General features: G+C 33.7%; 1 protein-coding gene across 1 annotated transcript in view; it reads right to left on the reverse strand.

The window, feature by feature from the left end:
- Ccdc7 (coiled-coil domain containing 7) overlaps window positions 1–22,669 on the reverse strand; it is a 233,702-nt gene that overhangs the window by 188,888 nt on the left and 22,145 nt on the right. Inside the window, exon 5 of the mRNA XM_078023431.1 lies at window positions 19,743–19,763. Coding sequence (XP_077879557.1) covers window positions 19,743–19,763 — 21 coding nt within the window. The remainder of the gene's footprint in view (window positions 1–19,742; window positions 19,764–22,669) is intronic.

The raw sequence follows: 22,669 nt of genomic DNA on the forward strand, positions 1-22,669 counted from the left end.
TTCTCAGCACCACATAAAAATAAATAAAATAAGGGTATTGTGTCCATCTACAACTAAAAAAATATTTTAAAAAAGAAGTGTTTTTTTCTTTTGACTATTTTTCAATCAGGTTATTTGGGGGTTTGGTGTCAGATTTTTGAGTTCTTTATATACTCTGGATATTAATGATGCCCCATCCCAAGAGAAGGTCGCAAAAATTTTCTCCCATTCTGTAGTCTGTTTCCCCATGCTTTTGTTTCCTTTGCTATACAGAAGCTTTTCAATTTGATGTCATGCCATTTTTTGATTTTTTGTTTTCTTGCAATTTAGAAGTTGGTGCCTATGCCAACATGTTGGAGTGTTGGGCCTACATTTTAACCTAGCATTTGCAGAGCTTCTGGTCTAATTTCTGAGTCTTCAACCCATTTTCAGTTGACTTTTGTGTAGGATGAGAGATACAGGCCATGTTTCATTATTCTACATAAGGATTTCAAGTTTTTTCCAGCATCAATCATTGAAAATGCTGTCTTTTCTCCCACAAGTGTTTTTGATAATTGTATTTATGGAGGTTTATCTCTGAATTTATTCCTTCTATTCCTGTGTTCTTAATGTTGGTTTTGGTGCTAGTACCATGCTATTTTAGTTACTGTACCTCTGTAGTATATTTTTGAGATCTGGAATTGCGATGCCTCCAACATCATTTTTTTTCCTTATAATTGCTTTGGCTATCCTGGGTCTCTTACTTTTCCAAATGAATTTTTAAATTAATTTTTCTAGTTCTGTGAAGAATGTCATTGGTATTTTGATGGTAATTTCATTGAATCTGTATAATGCTTTTGATAATGTGGCCATTTTAATAATATTAATTCTGCCTATCCAAGAACATGGGAGGATTTTCCATCTTCTGAGGCCTTCTTCAATTTCATTTTTAAGTATTCTATATTTTTAATCACAGAGATGCTTGACATCCTTTGTAAAATTTATTTCCAAGTATTTTCTGAGGTTGTCGTGAATGAATAGTTTTAATTTCTTTTTCAGCACATTATTGCAGAATATGAAAATGATCGATTTATGTATGTTGATCTTGTATCCTGCTATTTTACTAAATTTGTTTATCAGCTCTAGAAGTCTAATGGTGGAATTTGAGGGGGGGGGTCTTCTAAATAAAGGATCATGTCATCAGCAAATAGATAATTTGAGCTCTTCCTTTCCAATTCATATCCTTTTAATTTCCTTCTCTTGCTGATTGATCTAGAGTCTCAAGACAGATACTGAATGGGACTGGTTAGAGAGTACTGTATTGTCTTCTTCCTTTTTTAGAGGAAATGCTTTTAGTTTTTATCCATTCAGTATATTTTTGGCTTTGGGTTAGTCACATATGGTCTTTACAATGTTGAGGTAATTTCTATTTCTAGTTTCTCTAGGGTCTTAAAAATAAATGTGTGTTGCATTTTGTCAAATATTTTTAATGTATCTATTGAAATAATCATGTTGTTTTTGTCCTTAAGGTCTATTTATGTGGTTAATTACACTTATTGGTGTCAGGTTTTTTAATTCTATGTATACTCACCCAAGTTTTTCTGCTATCCATTCGTCATTCAAAAGTGAATTATTTAGTCTCCAGGTGCTAGAGTGGTTTCATTTCTTTATTTGCATATGCTGAACTATCCATGCATCCTTGGAATAAAATCCACTTGATTATTGTGCACTCTTTCAATGTGTTCTTGTATATGGTTTGCCAACGTTTTATTAAGAATTTTTGAATCTGTATTCATCAAGAATATGAGCCTGAAGTTTTTTTTTCTTTGAGGTATCTTTGTCTAGTTTTCATATCAGGGTGATACTGATTTCATAGAATTAATTTTTCAATGATCCCTTCTTTTCTATTTCATGAATATTTGAGGAGGGTTAGTTCTTCTTTAAAGGTTTGGTAGCACATGACTAAGAATCCATCCAGTCCTGGACTTTTCTTTGTCGAAAGGCTTTTTGATAGCTGCTTCAGTTTCATTACTTGATATTGATCTTTTTAGGTTTTCTATATCCTCATAGTAAACTTGGGTAGGTCATATGTTTCAGGAATTTATCAATATCTTCAAGGTTCCTAGCTTATTGGAGTATAAATTTTCAAAATAGTCTCTGATAATACTCTGAATTTCAGTAGTGTCTGGAGTGATATTTTATTTTTCATCTCTAATTTTGAATATTCTCTCTTTAATTTAGTTAATTTAGCAAGGGGTTTACCATTCTTACAAATCCTTTTAAAAATTCTTTCATTGATCTTTTGTATTTTTTCATTCTCTATTTCATTGATTTTGGCTCTACTTATTATTTCCTTTTTTCTGCTGACTTTGGTGTTGGTTTTATCTTCTTTTTCTGGGTCTTTGAGGTATAATGTAATAGAATTTATTTGGTACCTTTCTAATTTTTTAATATATGAACTCAATGCTACAGACTTTCAAATTGTCATATTTTGATATGTTGTATCACTATGCTCATTGTTAGTAAGAATTTTATTTCACCCAATTTTTTCTGCTATTTATTCATCATTCAAAAGTGAATTTATTTAGTCTTCAGGTGCTAGAGTGGTTTCAATTTTTTCCTTGTAATTGATTTCTAATTTTATTCATTATGCACTGATAGGTTACAAGGAATTTTCTCTATTTTTCAGTTGTTGTTTGGTTTATTGCTAAGATTTATTTTATGACCTAAAATATGATCTATTTTATTGAATGTTCCATGAGCTGTTGAGAAGGTGACTTGATGAATAAAATATTCTATGAGTGTCTATCAGGTCCATTTGGAAAATAATGCTGGATAATCTAGTGGTGAGAGAGGTGTGCTAAAGTCACCCAGTTCTATTGTACTTTGGTTTGTTTGATTCTTAGAGAAGAGTTTGTTTTATGTATGTAGGTGCACCATTGTTTGCGGCATAAATATTTATAATCATTATATCTTCTTGTTGGATTATTCTCTTAAAGGTAGCATGTAGTTACCTTTTTTGTCTCTTCTGATTAATTTTCTCTTGAAATCTACTTTGTCTAATATGAGAATGACTACCTCTACTTATTTATGAGTACAATTTGCATGGTATAGCTTTTCCCATCTTCTCACCTTAAATCTCTAGATGCCTTTGTAAGGTGAATCTCTTGCAAACAACATAATGTTGGGTCTTGTTTTTTTAATCCAATCTACCAATCTATGTCTTTTGATTGAAGAGCTTACTTTTACATTTAATGTTATTACAGAGAAATTATTTTTATGTTCTGTCATTTTGATTTATTTCTTATGTTTAATTCAGACTTGTTTCTCCTTCAACTGACTATTCTTCTAGGGTAATGCAGCCCTGTGCTGGTTTTCATTCTTATTTTTCATTTCTTCTTTATGAAATATTTCATTGAATATATTTTGTAGTATAGGCTTTATGGCTATGAATTCTTTTAGGTTCTATTTATCATGAAAAGTTTTATGTCATTTTCAATTCTAAAGCTTAATTTTGCTGGATATAGTTGTCTTGGTTGGCATGCATTTTCTTTCAGAGCATAGGACACAGTATTGCAAGCCCTCTTGTCTTTTAAGGTCTGGGTTGAAAAATTATTTGAAATCCAAATTGGTTTGCCTCAAAATGTGAGCAGCTGCTTTTCTCTTGTAGTTTTTAGAATTCTATTCTTATTCTATATACTAGGTATTTTCATTATAATGTGTCTTAGAGTAGATCTATTGGTATTTTGTAAATTTGGTGTCCTATACACCTCTTATATTTGAATTTCCAGCTCATTCCTAAGGTTTAGAACATTTTCCAATATTATCTCATTTGTATCCATTTGGTTTTTATTTTAGAACCTTCATCAACCTCAATAATGTTTAATTTTGGTCTCTTGGTGTTATCCCAGATTTCTTGAATATTCTTATCATGGTCACTTAACATATTTTCTTTATGGTCAATTTTATCTTTGAGGTTATATAGTTTGTCTTGAGGGCTAAAATTCATCTGCAAAGTAGTCTAATATATTTATGAAGTTTCCATTTAATTTTGTGTGTGTGTGTTTGGAATTTTCTTTTAATACTTTCTTACTCCTTAGGTACAATTAATTACTCATATTTATTAGAAAAAATTATCTACTAGAAGTTATTATAAGCCATGTTCAAAATATTTTATTTTGTTGGATTCAGCTTAAAATATTTTACTATATGATACTTCTATATATTTAATTTGGTTTATTAAGTCTGTCCTTCCCAGGATTTCCATTTGGTTCTTTTGCAGAATCTCTTTTTTTTTAACTGATCTTCACCTTCCTATATTTTCTAATTTCACTCCTTACATCTTCTTTTAACTAATTGAACAGTTTGATATAAACTTTCTAAATTCTTTCTCTGACATTTCCTCCACTATACTGTAGACGGAGTCAGTTGTTAAAGTGTTAGTCTGTTTGAAGTGGTTTATTCCCTTGCTTTTTCATATAACAATTATGTCTACCCATCTATTGGAATTGTTATTGCTTCTTTTCAGTGAGGGACTACTTTATGAGCGCATCTTTCCTTATAAGCCCTAGATTGTATGGATATCCAGGTATTGATAGTTTAACTCAATGTGTGGCCTCTTTTGATTCCAATATCAGGTCCATTTTGGGAGATGCCACTGAAGCCTATTAATACAATAACTTAAGAGCCAAGTCACATATTACTCAACCTTATCAAATGTAAAAAACTTTTTGATATTGTCTGCCATTATTCCTGTAATTTAGGTATAAACTTGTAGTAGGATTCTGGAATAGGTTGAACAATCAGTTATTATATATAGCAAAGTTACTTACTATAATATTACATGAAGGCTAAGGGAGGATGAAGAGATTGGGAAAAAAGATTGAGAAAAACAAAAACTAAAGTGATACAGACTGAGCTAAAAAGCATAAAAATGGAGATGAGAAGTATTTGAGGTAGTAGCACACAGTATGAGAGGGAGTGAGGAGAAAGTATGATTAGGGCTAAAAGACAAAAGACAAGGATAATATGATTCCAACTAATACTTTAAACCATTATAATAAATATTCACATAGGTTGATGGTACAATGTTAGCTATGAGGATAACTTAACAATCAAGATAATAAGTAACATATGATCAAAGTTCACATAAGAGTTAATGCCAAGGGGAGGAAAATTATTATTGAATTGTTGAATCATTAGGATTTGGGACTTTTAGAAGATGTCCATCACTTTTTATCTTGGATCTTTCCAGAGGTGCTAGGGCACAGGTGCCACTCCCCTAGTTGCTATGGACCTTCCACAGGTGGGTTCTAGCTTGTCAGCTCAGGGTCCTGTGGCTAATTGCTCAGAGGGTGTAGTGTTGTGTCTGTTGGTTGTTTTTATCACGTTAAGAGGTTCAGGGTGCAGCCTCTGGTCTGTGGTTATGATTGCTGTAGGTTTTCTTGTACCTCCACCCCCTCACCCCCGGAAAAACAGGGTTCTTTCCTTGGTTATAGATTCTCTGCAGGTAATCTGTGATGCAGAAACAATTCCCCTGGTCTATGGAGCTCACTGAGGTCATTGCTACTGAGTATAGGGCCTTAGTTGGTTCATGTGGGTTCTCATTTCCACTGCCCCAGTTATAAAGATCAGGTGCCAATTCCCTTTTATGATTGTGTCTGAGGCAGGATTCAACCAGTATCCAAACAGTGTCCTAACAACATTTGTGGGCAAGAGTCAGGCTGGGGCCATTGCTTTTTGTTGCAGGGAAATGTCTGCCTTAACTGACTTCCAGCTAGCTGTAGCAATGGCCTGGGCACTTTTCCTTTACACTTTCTGGGGACTTGAGCACCATCTTGTCATGGCTTTCTGCCAGCTGCAGCCAAAATCTGGGAATTCATACCTCCATGCCACTGGATATTCAGGCAGCTTTTCTCCATGTCAGCCCCATGTTTGGGAGACTGTCTCTCTAGGAGCCTTAGCACTAGTGCAACTTCCTGCCATGTTTCTCTCTAGTGTCAGCAGGCAGCAGGAACCATTCTAAGGGCCCCCTTTTCCCCTTACCTCTGCTCACCTAAACTGCCTTGCCTCTCAGACCTGATCTCTGAAATTCACCACTATTAATTGTGGGCACCTGCTTTGTCTCTACCCAGGCCTTAGCAGCCTATATACCTACAATTTAGTAGTCCTTTAAAAATGGATTAATCCACTGATGAGATTACAACCCCCACGATCCAGTCATTGCCTGAAAGCTCCATCTCTGAATCTTCCTGCATTGAGGACACTTTCAACAAATGATTTCCTGGGGGGAAAATTTCAGATCCAAATCATAACAGCATTTTTAGTGGGTTACCAGGTTATTGTAAATGGAATGTTTTTATAATTGCTTTTCAGTGAATTCATGTTCAGTATATAGAAAAGCTATTTTTGTATGTTTATTTTGTATCCTGATCCTTTCCTAAATTTGTTAATCAGTTCTAGATACCTGGTGAAGGTGTATGTGTATGTGTGTGTGTGTGTGTGTGTGTGTGTGTGTGTGTGTGTGTGTGTGTAGTTGTTTTATGCCTCTTCTAAACAGAATTATATCTTCTGCCAACAGTGATAATTTGACTTCTTTATCTAATTCTATGCCTTTATTTTCTTCTCTGGTCTACATTGCTTTGGCTAAAATTTCAAGTAATATATCAAATAGGAGTAGTGAGAATAGATTTCCTTGCCTGGTTCTTTTTTTTTTTTTTTAGAGGAAATGCTTTCAATTTTTCCCCATTCAGTAAGTTTTTTTTCTTTAGTCTGTCATAATACATACCCTTTATGATGTTAAGTTCCTCCTATTCCTAGTTTCTTCAGGATTTTTATCATGAGTAGACACTGAATTTTGTCAAAGCTTTTTTTCTGCATCTAATGATATGATCATTTCTGTTTTGTCCTTAATTCTACTTAAGTGATATATTACATTTACTGTTTGATGTATGTTGAACAATTCTTGGATCTGTGTAATGCCACCATCATGGCATATAATATTTTTGATGTGTTACCACGATTGATTTGCTAATATCTTAGTAAGGAGTTTTGAATGTGTATTCATCAAGAATACTGATCTTTAATTTTCTTTCCTTGATGTGACTTTTTGTAGTTTTGGTATCAGGATGATATAGGCATCACAAAATAAGAACAGAACTGTTCCCCCTGGGTCTATTTCACAGAATAATCTGTGGATCATTAGCATTAGTTCATTTTTAAAGTTCTGGTAGAATTCAGCTGAGAATCCATCTGGTCCTGGGCTTTTCTCTGTTGGAAAACATTTTATTATTGCTACCATCACACTACTTCTTATTAATCTTTTAACATTTTCAAAATCTTCTTGGCTTAATTTTGGTAGATCGCATATGTCCACAAATTTATCCAATTTTCTAAGTTTTCCAATTTATTGAAATGTAAATTTTCAAAATAGTCCTTAATGATCCTCTGGATTTCAGTGGTATCCTTTGTGATATCTCTTTTTTTGTTTTTTTTTATTCTATTAATTTTCATCTTCTCATTCTTTTGGTTACATTGGTTTATCAATCTTCTTTGTTTCAAAGAACCAACACTTCTTTATGTTGATTCTTTGTACATTTTTTGTTGCTGTTATTTCATTTCTTTGAACTCTGATCCTTTTTTCTTCCTTTTACTAGTTTTAGAATTGGTTTGCTTTTGTTTTCTAGGACCTTAAAGATGCCTCATTAGGTTGTTTATTTGGAATATTTCTGATTTTTTTCCTTTTTCCTTTTTCTTAAAACTGAAGATTGGATCCTGCCGCAGTCTGGCTGGGCACAAAATCACAGCCTTGTAGATTCAAACAGCAACTCTTTATTCCGGAACTCACACCGGCACTCCACACACGTTCTGGGGAAATCCAGGTTCTCAATCCCAAATTCTCTGGGAGTGGTCTGGGAGCAGGCGTGCCTGAGGCAGCAGGGCATGCCCTATTCCCAGCAGGATACACCCTAAACCTGGATCCGCCCTAATCCAGTAGGATCCTCCTTAAACCCAGATCCTTGAGCAGGGTCACCTTTCTCAAACATACATGCAATGTCACTGCAAATGACCAAGGCAAGTCCATTTCCACGAGTCTTTCCCCTAAGCAACATGGGGTACGCTGGCAAGGAAACTGTCATACCTACTTGGCTAATGGCTCTCAGCAGGATCCAAAGGTGCTTTACCACAGAGCCACCTCCTCAGCCTTTTGTTTCTTTTGTTCTTTGTTTTTGTCTTTTTGAGACAAGATCTCATTAAGTTGCTTGGGGCTCACTAAGTTGCTGAAGCTGGACTTGAACTTGCAATCCTCCTGCCTCAGCCATCGAAGACTCTGGGATTACAGGCATGTACCATTGTGCCCAGCTCTAATTTTTTCAAATTGGGCACTCATCAGCATAAACTTTTCTCTTAGAACCACTTTCCCCAGGTCACAAAGATTTTGAAATGTTTTATTTCAATTCTTTGGGAGAGTGGAGATTGAACCTAACCTAACCACTGAACCACATCCCCAACCTTTTATTTATTTATTTATTTATTTAGGTACCAGAGCTTGAACTCAGGGGTACTGGACCACTAATCCACCTCTCCAGCCCTATTTTGTATTTTATTTAGAGACAGGGTCTCACTGAGTTACTTAGCACCTCACTTTGCTGAGGCTGGCTTTGAACTCACAATCCTCCTGCCTCAACCTCCTGAGGCCACTGGGATTACAGGCATGCACCATTGCACCTGGATATTTTTCATTTTCAGTCAGGATCTTACTAAGTTACCTAAGGGTCTTTCTAAGATGCTGAGATGGCTTTGAACCTGTGATCCTCCTGCCTCGGCCTAACAAGCCACTAGGATTACAGGCATAGCCACTGCACCCACCTTTTCTCATTTTATTCTAAGAATTTTAAAAATTTCTTCTAGGATTCATTTATCATTCAAAACTGTGGTTTTCATTTGTTATGTATTCATGTACTATCTTTAGTTTTTCTTGCTTTTGATTTCTAATTTTACCCCACTATAATCTGATAAGATGCAATGAATTAGACCATTATTTTTGTATTTGCCAAGACCTACTTTGTGGCCTAAAATACAAACCACTTTTGAAAATTTCCATGAGCAGCTGAAATGAAAGGTGTTATTGGGTTGAAATATTCTTCGGATGACTGTCAAGTCTTTTGATCTGTATGTTTTTAACTATGTAGCACCTTTGTTGATTTAATGTCTGGATGACTCATCTATTAGTGAGAGATGTGTATGAAATAATCCAGTATTATTGTACTGGTATCTACCTGAGCCTTTAGGTCCAGGATGTGCTCATTTTTATGTAACTGGAGGGCATAAATACAATTTTATCATCTCACTGGATTGTTCCCTTTATCAGTTTGAAGTGACCTTCTTTATCTCTTCTGATTAGTTTTGGCTTGAAGTCTGGTTTATCAGATATGAAAGTAGCTACTCTTGCTTTTTAGGGGGATTCCACCTACACAGAATATCACTTTCTATCCTTTCATTTTTAGTCATTGATATCTTTGACCAAGAGTTGTGTCTCTTCAGACTACAAATGGTTGGGTCATGGTTTTTAATCTAATTTGCTAGTCTTTTAATTAGAAAGTTCAGGCTATATACATTCAATGTTCTTAGAGATATTATATTTGAATTTTATTTACTTCTCATTTTGTTTCAATACTAATTCTCATTTGCTTATCTACTCTTTTAATGAAAAAAATTCTTTCCTATGTTCTCTTGGCCATTTTTATCTTTTCCGCCTTCTGTTTGTAAGATTTCTTTTAGGAACTTCTGCAATTATGGCTTGGTAGTCATGAATTCCTCTTGGAAGGTTTTTATTCTTTGATTCTAAGGATAGCTTTGCTGGATAGAACAAACTAGGCTGGCAGTTATGTTCTTTCAAGTTTTGAAATATATTGTTCTAAACCCTCGTGAATCTTAGGGTTTCTCTTAAAAATTCATAGGTTGGCTTGATTGGTTCACCTTTAAATGTGTCCTGACATTTTTTGAGGATTTTCAAATTCTGTCTTTATTCTATAATTTGGCATTTTAATCATAATGTGTTATAGAGAGGCTCTTTTTGATGTTGTATATTTGATGTTCTGAATTCATCCTGTATCTTGATGTCCCTTTCATTCCCTAGGTTTGGAAATTTTTCTGCTAATATTTCACTGTAACATTATCAATGCAATTAGCCTGTATTCCTATTCCTTCCACAATGCTTGTGATTTTTAAGTTTATTTTCTAAATTATCCCATAGTTCTTATAAATTCAGATCATAGGTTTTTTTCTTTAATACCTTTTAAATATTTTAGGTGAGCTTCCTTGTCAGAGTTCTCAGGATCTGTGTTCTACTTGTTCTAATACATTTGTGAGACTCTCAACTAAACTTTTTATTGAGTCTTTTTCAATTCCAAGATTTTTACTCCACTTCTTTTTAGAGTCTCTCTACTGAAATGCTCTTTCACATTCGGTATTTTTCTCCCTTAATTCATTCCTTAGATCTTCTTTTAATTTCATTAATCATTTTAACAATCAACTTTTAAAAATTCTTTGGAATTTTACCACTTCAGTGTCTGTGGATTCAATTACTAGGAGCTTACTGACTTTTGGAGGTATTCTACTTACTGTTTCCTTATAGGTTCTAAGGTCCTCCTTTATTAGTACATCTGTTGATATACATTCCTCTTTTTTATGTGGGAGGTCCCTTAGTGGGTAGTTATCTATTTAAAATAATCCCTGGGCTGTGGGTATAACTTAGCTTCAACATATATGATCACCAAAATAAAAGTGTTAAATTCAATCTCTAGTATGACTTTAAAAGGTAGAGTAATCCTCAGTAATAGAGGTAATTTAAGAGTAAACCATATCAACATAGGGTATAAAAGTTATTACTAATTGATCTCTGCAGCTCTATTAATCAAAGAGAAAAGTGGATGAAAAATAAGTAGAATAGACTATAAAGATTAAGCATTAATGATAGTACAGTAAATTGAACTAGTATAAGAAATATTTTTAAAGAGAATAGGGAAAAAAGAAAAACACAAGAAATAAAAGGGACATGGAAAGGAAAACAGACAAAATGAGAGGAAAAATGGAAAGAAAGGGATTGAGAATGGAGATGAGACAGAAGAAAAGAAGTATAAAAGAGGACCAAATTGACAGAGTATATAAAATTTGCACACTGGGGGAAAAATAATATGTGAAAGTTACTAGAAATCAGTTTACATTGAGCAGTTAATGCAACAATAGTAATAAAGAGATTCAGTTTCTTCTTGCTGAGTTTTTTAGAATAGAGACATTTCCTTCTGAGATTTCAATTTCAGAATCTCCCAACCATGAGGAAGTTTGTGTGACACAAATATCACATTGTTTGTTTGTCTGTCTAATCTTGTTAGGGTGATATGCATGCTGAGCTACACCTCCTCTTTACTTGGCAGCATCTATTGAAATAACACTGTCTGTTTCAGAGGTGATTACAGCCTCAAAATAACTTTGTTATTATGACAAGGGTGGGAGTGTAAGTGTGACAAGGACTCCCACTCAGCCCTGATCCAACCCAATTTTACATTCTTTCAGCTACTTTCCTGATCCCAGAGTTTGGACAGCTAATTTCAAATGAAAGCATCCTTTGTTCTTCTCTGCTCTACAGACTTTTGTAGACCAGAGCTGTGGCTCCCACTCCCCATACCTTCTCCCAACTCTGTGTTAGAATCTCACATTTCTGTACTCAGACTGACTCATGGCCTGAACATCCACGGATCCAGAGGAAAGTAAAGCCTAAGTGGCTGTTTTGTTTTGGGAATTCAAAAAGCATGTATACCAAAGATGCAAGTATGGTTTGATATACATCAATGTAATTCATCACATAAACAGAATTAAGGATAAAAATCATTTATCATCTCAATATATGAAGAAAAGGCCTTCAAAAGAATACAAATAATAAAGACTGAAGAGGACATGAAGAAAAGGAAACACTTTTACACTGTTGGTAGGACTGTAAGTTGATACAACTGCTATGAAAATCAGTACACAGGCTCCTCAAAATAGCAGGCATGAAACCACAATATTACCTAGCTACACCACTACTCAGTATTTATCCTGAAGAATTAATGTCATCTTACTATAGTAATACATTCACACACTCATGTTTACAGCAGCTCAATTCACAATAGCCAAACTATGGAACCAGTCCAGGGTTCCATCAACAGATAAATAGATATAGAAAATGTGGTATATGTTCAAAACGAACTTTTATTCAGCCATAAATAAAATTAAAATTATATCATTTGCAGGAAAATGTACAGAACTAGAGACCATCATGTTAAGTAAAATAAGTGAAACTTAGAAGGTTAAAGATCATATGTTTTCTCTCATAAGCAGAAATTAGAGAGGAAAAACAAAAACAAAGGTGGGAGTTGATCTCCTAGAAATCAAAGAGAGACCAGTAGAGGAAAGGATCAAAAGATGAGAGGTCAGCATGGAAGTAGGAAAATGTCAGGGAGTAATAGTAGCCAAATTATTGTGTGTATGTATAAATATGTAAGAAAAAAGTCCAACCAATATGTATAACTATAATACATCCATTAAAAGTATGAAAAAAATAATATAAATAATAATAAATGCTAGAAAGGATGTAAAGGAACCTCCTGTAGTTCTTTAACACTCTTGGTGGGACTATGAATTAGTACAACGATTATAAAAATCAGTATGGAGTTTCCTCAAAAGATTAGGCATGGAATCATCTCATGACCCAGCTGTATTATACCTTGGTATTTTTTTGATATGTTTTTTAGTTGTCAATAAACTTTTATTTATTTATTTATTTATTTGTTTGTTTGTTTGTTTATTTATATGTAGTGCTTAGAATGGAACCCAGTGTCTCACACATGCTAGGCAAGTATTCTACCACTGAGCTACAACTCCAGCCCCACTCCTTGTTATTTATCTTAAAGAATTAAGGTCATCATACTACAGTGCATATCCATGTTTATAGCAGCACAATTCACAATAGGCAAACTATTAAACCATCCAAGGTATCCATCAACAGATGAATGGATAAAGAAAATGTAGTGTGTATCCATATAATGGAATTTTATTCAGCCATATAGAAAAATTATGTCATTTGCATAAAAATGGATGAAGCTATATACATTGTTAAGTAAAAGAAGTTCAACTCAGAAGGTCAAGCATTGTATATTTTCTCTTATATGTGGGTGCTAGAGAGGTAAAAGGAAAAGAAAGGTGGGTTGGAACTAATGAAAATGAAAGGGAAAAATTATGTAGTAGAGGAAATTGACCAAGAAATGTGATGTGGGGAGACAGAAGAGGAAGTGCTTGAGAATGATATTGCCAAATTATATTGTTATATTGTGTGCATATATGAATATGTAACAACAAATTCCACCATTACATACAACTACAATGCACCAAATAAAATTGTGGGAGGAAAACATAAAAAGGCAAGTATACCAATAAGAAGAAAATAAAGAATTTTAAAAAGAGAGAAATAGGAAAAGCAAAGGTACTGAAGGCACTGAAGGGATTTCTAGTTTCTTCTCAGTAAGTCCAAATGAAGAATCTTTTTAAGTTGTCACTTCCCCACTTTCATTATCTCCCTAAAGAGTGCTGGGACTTTCTCCTGAACACCCTCAGCTCATGCTATCTGATCTTATTTTCTGCTAAGATTACAAATTTATTGGGACAGTAGCACCTGTTTATCAAACTGGGCTGGAGAATTTCTTTGGCTTGTTGGAGGGGAGCTTCCCTCTCTGACTGAGACACCATGTGCCCAGTGCTGCCACAGTCCATTCCTTTTATTAATTCTCTTTCTAATTTAGAAACTTGATATTTTTGGGTTTTACCTAGTTGATAGATATCTGGGTTGCCTATTAGAATTTTCCCAGTCTTCCTACCTCGTATCCTGCTGCTGCAAAAATGTTATTTTAACTCAGTCTCTTGGAGCTGCTACAATATTGTGGGTTCCTCTGATCCAACATTTCCCAATAGACTTTCTAATAGCCATATATGGTTAATAAACATATGAAATGTGGCTAGTATAACCAAAAAAATGATTTTTAAAAATTAAATTTAAATTTGAATTTGAATAACCATGTGTGGTTAGTAACTACTGTAGTATATACTGCCACTCAGACTAATAAAAATTTTAAATAGAAAAACTAAGTGGGGGCTGGGGTTGCATCACAGTGGTAGAGCACTTGCCTGGCATGTGTGAGGCACTGGGTTCAATCCTCAGCACCACATAACAGTAAATAAAATAAAGGTCCATCAACAACTAAAAAACAAAAACTAAGTAGGCCTTCTGATTTGATTTAGAAGTTGTGTGTATAGCAATACTATGAGACTGATTATACCCATTTTCCTCCCACATCTCAATAAGGATGTTTACATGTCAAAAGTGATATCAAATGCTAATCATATCACCCTCTTATTGCTTTTAATTCAATTAATTATTATATTTCACTTACTTGGGTTTACATGGCATGTTTTTCAAGGAGTATTTAGGCATCTGTGTAAGCTGATTTTTCAGTTCTTCAAGCTTTTGCATTTGCGTTACTACTTTTGAAATGTTTAAAGAGACTGTTTTCTCAGGTGCTAGAATATCTGTTTCTGAAAGACTATAACCTCTACTTAGCTAAAATAATAAAAATAAACAAATTATTTAAGAAATACCCATTTTCCTCCCACATCTCAAAGAAATTTCAGTTTGCTTTATAAAATCTGATTTTATCTACATCTATTATGTCAAATGATGATACAATAGTTAACAAAAATATGAGCAATTATCTATCAATAGAATCAGAGCCCAATAAGGATGTTTACATACTGAAGCTGATATCAAATCTTCTGTTTACACTTTTTATATCCAGAAATTTGAAGCAAGCACAATAATAGTAAGTACAACTTAAAATATTTACAAGAGTAATTCTAAAATAGTTGCTTCACCTAAATTCTTTCAAAAAGTATCCCTACTGTGATAACGCAATAATTTGCTCTCAAAGACTTGTATATCAAATCCCAGAAGTTCACATATAAGTGTCCATGGAACTGTCATTTATCAATCTGTACGAATAAAATCTTAGATCACCTTGGGAGTCTCAAGTTTTTTGGAATAGACCAAGCTAAAAAGCAACAGGCAATAGAAAGAATCAATAAGATTTATAGAATAAGATGACACATCATTATTAGTATTCTAAGCAATAGGCCTACTCAAAGGAAGTCCAGCAAAAAGGAGCATACAAAAGCCACAGTAAATGTTTTAATATGCTTTTTTGCTGCTTGACCAAAAGACCTGAGAAGAACAATTAGAAAAGGAAAAGTTTATTTTGGGGCTCATGGTTTCAGAGGTCTTAGTACATAGATAGCCAACTCCATTATTTGGGGTCCAACATGAGGCAGAACATGGTAGAAGAGTATGGCAGAGGAAAGCAGCTCAGAACATAGTTCCAGAAAAAAGAGAGAGGAAAAAAAGGGAGACAGACAGACTCCACTCTCCAGAGACAAGATACATACCCTTAAGGCACACCCCCAATACCTTACCCTAGCTGCTTTCAGTTACCACTCAGTTAATCTCTACCAGGGGATTAACACACTAATTAGGTTAAAGATCTCATAAACCAATCAATTTACCTCTTAGACATCTTACATTGTCTCACATTTGAGCTTTGGAAGCACATCTCATATTGAAACCATAACAGTGAAAGAAACAGCAATACATAAGCATAAAAGCAATTGGTCTGGGTGGGGAAGAGTAAGAAGTTTTGACAGGATAATACCAGAGATCCATCCATGTAAATACCTCTAATGATGGGAGGGAGATTGGTCAGGGAAGAAGTCAAGGACTAGCAAAGAGAAATTCTAGCATTAAGTATTTAGAACAAGTTCTTCATTATGGTAATGACTACCTAGAATGGGATTAGAATACAGCAACAGGAAATGCTGAGCAGTATACTGCAAGTCTGAGATATTGATAAGGCTATGGAACTGAGGAAGAGAAGTCAGAAACTTACAAAACCCTACTGATAAAGGCAAGATCCCAGAGAAGAGCCATGACATGGCACATTCTTTTGGGCAGTTTCTCCCAGACCTCCTTAGCAAAATTCCCCAAAGCAGTACCCTTAAGCTCAATGTCCCAGCAAGAGGTACAACATCTCCCTGGTCTTTTCCTAGGACCACAGAGTAACTTTCAGGGTACCACCCTCATGAGTACCTTCCAAGTGAGTTTAAGTTCTACCAGCATGGCACCCAAGCAAGTTTCTACCACTCAGTGATGACAACTACTCCCTCTTCAAAAGGTCTGAATCTTAGTCCTGAGTTGGGAGAAGAAGATCTGGGGTATTTAGATTTGTTCCTTCCTTGAGTGTTCTTTTTCCATCCTGGGTGTTGAGGATACTCTCTATATCTATTGCTATATTCTTTTAGATTGTCTTTACCTATTTAATAGGTATTTTCTCTATTATAACAATTCTCTATATTAAGCATTGCCTAATCAAATTAGTATGTGGTTTTTGTCTCTTGATTAAGCCATAACTGATACATTACATTTCCTAGTATGAACTTAATGTGAATAGAAGTCATTCCTTGGAGAAGGAATGATGGCCCAGAACTAAAGTAAGAAATAGTGAGATTATCAACTATAAGACTTCACCAAAAATAACTATGGGTATAGGTTCCAGTAAGACAACTTTGAAAGGGCTCATTCAATATTTCAATAGCAATTCACCATACACTCTGAAGGCTTTAACACCTCTGTTAAAGCATCATAGTCATAGGCATTAACCTCATCAGCATGAATGGGCAATAAAATCTATTAGTAAAAATATTATTCAAACATTTTCAAATCTTAGTAAGCATGAGAATCTCTTAAGAGAGCCTAGCTTCCTCACATACAAATTCTAATCCAGTAGTATATACTTATGACAGGTATCTTGTGTTAAACATGATCCATCAACTAAGAAACAATCCTTGAAAGGCAGAAGAGAGTAACTTAGACAATTAACTGATACACCAAATTAAGAAAATACTCAAGAGAAGTAACTACAGATTTAAACATTGAAAAACTTTGAATTCCAGTTCAGAAATATACTTTTTATAGTGAGGATTCCTCCTAGAGATTATGAATGCTTACGTTGAATTTCAAGAATACTGAACAGTTGCTAACTGGCACTAAGGCACAAACAATATATAAAAAGACAAGCAGACATATTTCGGAAGGAAAATCAAAAGGACTCATGAATGGATTGAATATTTAGGATATTTAGGAAGTGAGTTTCAAGGATGGTTACCCCATTTCTGATTTACTCAACTGGATGAATTACCATTAACTAAGATAGAAACACTAGAAAATGAGTACAAAATTCTTGTTTTTGATCCACTGAATTTGAAGTGAAACAAGTCTGGAGTTGTTTCTAAATTACCAACATCAAAGTAAAACTGAATGAGATTACCTAAGGAAAGTTCAGAGAAAAAAAAAAAGGCATGCCAAAATTTATTGCTTAAGTAGTTGACTGAAAAAGAAATAGTCGAAGAGGTAAAACAATAGCCAGTACAGTATAATTCACAGAAACCAAAAGAATATTGTTTCAAAAAATGAGAAAGTGATCAATAATACTAATTATGGTTGAGATAAAGAAACATGTCTATTAAGTTTAACAACATACAAATTACTGGGAACCATATGCGGGACAGTCTGAATAATTTGAAAAATATATGGGAATTAAGGACATAGTTATAGTAAATTAATATACAATCTGGCTCTGAACAGGTAACATATGTTCCACAGACAGACATATAACCCCAATTACAAGGGGAAAGTGACATTAAATAAGAAAGATAAACAGTTTTAAAAACCAAAAAATAAATGAGAAAAGTTGAATATATGAGAGATAAAGTCCTTAAGAGGCCAAGAGGAGATGGAATCCAAAACAAAAGTGAAAGAATTATTCCTATGTATAGGCAGAAAGATAAAATGTATATGTATGTAAATATTTTGTTTGGCAACAGGAATTGATATTATAGCTATTTTAGTTTCTGTAAGTGTACCCTGTGATGACACAATTTCCTGATAACACATTGTTCAGAATATATCCTTGTCATTAAGCAATGCCTAACTGTAAATAGAAAGATAGAAATCTATAGTTCAACAATAAGTTACCTGCATTCGAAATTTCATTAATGATAAAGTTCAGAGTGTTACTTGATATACAGTCCAAGGGTAAAAAAGAACACTGATCTTTATAAATGCAGAAGTCAAGGAACTGAGAAACTGGATTTTTAGATAGATCATGTACATTGACAGGAATGAGTGCAAAAAAAAAAAAGAAATACAAATCTATAAATAAATCAGAAAAAAAATATTTCTAGTTTCAAAAATAAGAAGGCAGAAGACAGACTGAAGTTCCTAAATTATGAAGAAGAAATTTTACAAGCAAGTAAAGGAATAGTTGACTTCACCCAACCTTACTTCTCTAGAAAGATAATAATCATTATGCTATAGTCAAAGAACTTCTAACATTTCTCCAATGTCAGCCACATCTATCTAAAAGAAAGCATGTATAGAAAATGAAAGTCTTCTACTCTGCTAAAAAAAATAGTTATAGTTCATTTTCCCTTTAATTTTGTATTCCAAATAAGTCAGCTTCTTTATAGAGCTTAGGCTTCAAAAGTAATTTGAGTGGACCATAAGCATGACAAAGGTAAAACTGAAATAATTCTATAAACCACTAAAAGCTACTTTGGAAATCATTGTTATTAATGGTATATATGAAGTTTTTTCCAAAATAGATTAAAAGCCCTTAACTCAGAGGCCAGTAGTTCTCAAACTGATAAAGTACTTGAAAATCAGAAGTATAAATTACTCTAGCATTATTTAAATTATTTAATACCATTAAAAGAATATATTAAACTTAAGAGAAAAATAATAGATAATTGTATGTCTGTGAATATATTATGCATGATTTTTAAATATAGAATTTTTAAATTGATAAAATAATTAATTGATAATAAAAATTGATAAATTCTACCTTATCATTTTACTACTTTCTGTAAATTAGGAAAAGAAAAATAGTTCAATTTCCCTTATTCAATTTTAGGAAACAAAATGTATTAAATTTTGAATATAGTAGATAAATGCAGGAATATAGGGTATAAATCACTAAAAAATATTTTTCTACCCACTAATTCCTCTTATATCAAAATCAAATGATAACTTTATGACCCAAACTTTAAACATACCTCTAATTGATTTTTCAAATGAGTCAAAATATTGATTTAATTAACAATTAAGAAATGTTATGGAGCTGGGGTTGTGGCTTGGTGGTACAGTGCTTGCCTAGCACGTGTGAGGCACTGTTTTTAGTTCTCAGCACCACATAAAAAAATAAGTAAACAAATAAAAGCACTGTGTCCATCTACAACTAAAAAAAAGGAAAAAAAATGTCATACTTGCCTCCTCCATTTGATTGACCTGTAGCTGAAACCACTTTACAAGCAAAACATAAAGAAACAAAGAACAAAGAATTAATGACAAGTTGAATTTCTTCAGTAAAATTAATGTACATATACATGTATGCCTGTGAACTTTCATCTGGCAAGCATCAGTTCTTAGGGTTCATAAAAGGGCCCAGTGCAACATACAACTGAAAATAAAGTTTTAAATATAGCAGCAAGTTTGAAAGTCCTTTAACTTCCACAAGACTTAGAAAACTTTTTCATTTAGATATATTTCTCTATTAAGTTTTAGTATGTAAGCTTCAATACATTTATCATACCTTAAAAAGAGATTCCAAAATCTGGAAAATAAAAATTTAAAGAATATATTTTAAAATAAAATCCTTCACAATGTATAATATTTAATTATATCTTATTATTTTCAATCACAAAAGTATAATAATTACTAAAATAGGACATAAATCTATCTTTCAAAATCATAATTTTAAATTCAGAGACAGTGTTTCAGTCAATTTTGTATATACAACTTACTTCAAGAATAAAAAGTAATTCTACACCCTTACAGAACTATATTAAGAGGCCCCCAAAAAATCCATATGAGTCATTTCATATATTTTCTTAATATAGGTGAGGAATAAAAATATATGCCAAAGGGCATATATTTCTCTTCATAGAACAACAAGTTAAATAATTGAAAGCATTACCTTTCAATACTATCAATACAATTTTTTCTTGCTAAGGGAACTAAAATATCAAGATGAAAATATCTTACTGCCACTTTTGTTTTTTATGCAAAATACAAAGAACTGGTTTGGGAGCTTTAAAAATATATGAAAAAAATTACACAGATTAAAATATACTTATTCCTTAAAAATTTAATGTGAAATTATTAGATCTTTTACCCCCTATCCCCACACTTTCACGTCTGGGTAAAAGTTTTGAATTGCACTATTAAAAGAAAAATATTTCTACAAGCATTTGGATAGAGGAAAAATGTTATTCACAATGAATCAATATAGACTAGTCTATACTGTCTCTGCTTCAATATTGACTCTACATCAGTGGTTCAAAAATAGTGGCTCCACAACCAATAGTAGCAGCACCACACAAGCATGCTACTTATTAAAGCAAAACCTCAGGCCCCACCCCAACATACTGAATCAGAAATTCTGGAAGAAGCACCAGCAATCATCTGTTCCTTTAAGTGATTATTTTTTATGCTAAAGTTTGATATTCACTAAGCTAAATAATAAAATGCATAGATCTACTCAAAAAAATATGAGGCCCTCCAGAAAATAAACTAAATATATAATATATATTTTATATAATAAATATAAAATAAATATCCATGTTTGAAGAAAAATATTTTCAGCTATATAAGGGTTTAGGAAATAATATCCATTAAGTCACACTATCTTAGAATAACATCCTTCTTTGCATTATTAAGTGGATTCTGAGGTTCATAAAACCACTCTTCTGCCCTGAAAACTGATGGGAAACACTAACAGATTCAAACACTCGATGTAGCTTGAGTTCTACAATTATGTACACCACTAAGAACTAGGAGAACAGTGGCTTCCTAAATTCCTGTGAAATTTCACATCAGTAGTTGCTAATACTGCTAAATCTAGAACAGTACTGATAAAAACAAAGATGAAAATTGAATAAAAGTGAGAAAAAGCAACATTAGACACACAATACTTAAATAGGGAAAGTACTGTTAAATTATGGAGTAATTCCTACAAACTTTTTGAGAAAAATATTAAACTGCCATTCTAAATTAAAAGATATTGAGGACTGCCTCCACCAACCTGCATGGGAACCCAGGCCCAGGCTAGGCCCAGTACACCCCTGCTGACCAGCAGACCCATGCCAGAGCTCAGTCCCTGGCCCAGGACTGCCCCTCGTACCTGCACAGGAGCACATGGGAGCCTAGGCCTAACCTGCCTCCACCTTGGGACACTGCAGCCACTGCCATAGCCCTCCCCACGCAGTAGTCTTCACCTTGTGGCAACAGATAGGGTCTAAAAGCAGCAGCATCTCAGAACAGGCAGCCCAAGCCACTGTAAGGCCCACCCTTTCAGCCTCATTTCTGAAAGAGGTTGCATCCATCTTGGGACACCCCCACTGCTATCCTGATTTACCTCCACAATTGCTGCTACCACCTATAATTCCAGTAGCATCCATCCAGAGTCACTGGCAGGGTCTGGAAGCCCAACACCAAGATGAGGTACAGATAATCTGCACAGATACTATAATATTATAGGGTAGGAACTGTAATACCTCAGATCTGCACTGCAAAAAAGGAAGACACATAGACAACATGAAAAAATAACAGAATCCATGGACAGTGCAGTTAATGAAATGTCAGAGAAAGAGTTCAGAACATACATGATTAAAATGATCTGTGAATTAAAGAATGACCTAAATGAGCAAATATAGGTAGAAATTGATCACTCTAACAAAGAGATGAGAGAACAAATACAGGCAACAATGACATAACAAGAATCTTACATCCAGCAAAATTAAGCTTTACATTTGAGGATGAAAGCCTTTCATAACAAACAAAAGTTAAAGAATTTACACTGAGAAAGCCCAAACTACAGAGCATCCTCAGCAAAATATTTCAGGAGGAGAAAATGAAAATCAATAAAGGGAAGAACTCTACTAAAGGAAAGGTCAATCAAAGGAGAAACCAAGTCAAGTTAAAAAAACAAAATTAAACCAAAATGTCCAGGAATACAAATAACATTTCAATAATAACCCTAAAGGTGAATAGCCTAAACTCATCAATTAGAAGAAAAAGATTGATAGATTGGATTAAAAAATGATTCAACTATTTGTTGCCTTCAAGAGACTCATCTCACAGGAAAAGACATCCACAGGCAGAAGGTGAAAGGGTGGGCAAAAACATACCACTCACATGGAACATGTAAATAAGCATGCATTTCCATCCACATATCAGATAAAGTGGACTTCAAACCAAAGCTAGTGAAAAGGGATAAAGAAGGACATTTCATACTGCTTAAGGGAATCAACAAGACATAACAATCATATAAATTGTTTAAAAAATCTAAAAAAACCTAAAAATTTCTAGAGGTATATGATAAACCCCAAATGGGGCATCTGTATATGTCCAACAAACCCTTCTCAAACACAAGAACCAAATAGAACACAACACAATAATACTGGGTGATTTTAACCATACATTTTTCACAACTGGATAGATATTCCAAACAAAAACTAA

Source organism: Ictidomys tridecemlineatus, chromosome 10, assembly GCF_052094955.1.
Source record: "Ictidomys tridecemlineatus isolate mIctTri1 chromosome 10, mIctTri1.hap1, whole genome shotgun sequence".
Classification (NCBI taxonomy): domain Eukaryota; kingdom Metazoa; phylum Chordata; class Mammalia; order Rodentia; family Sciuridae; genus Ictidomys; species Ictidomys tridecemlineatus.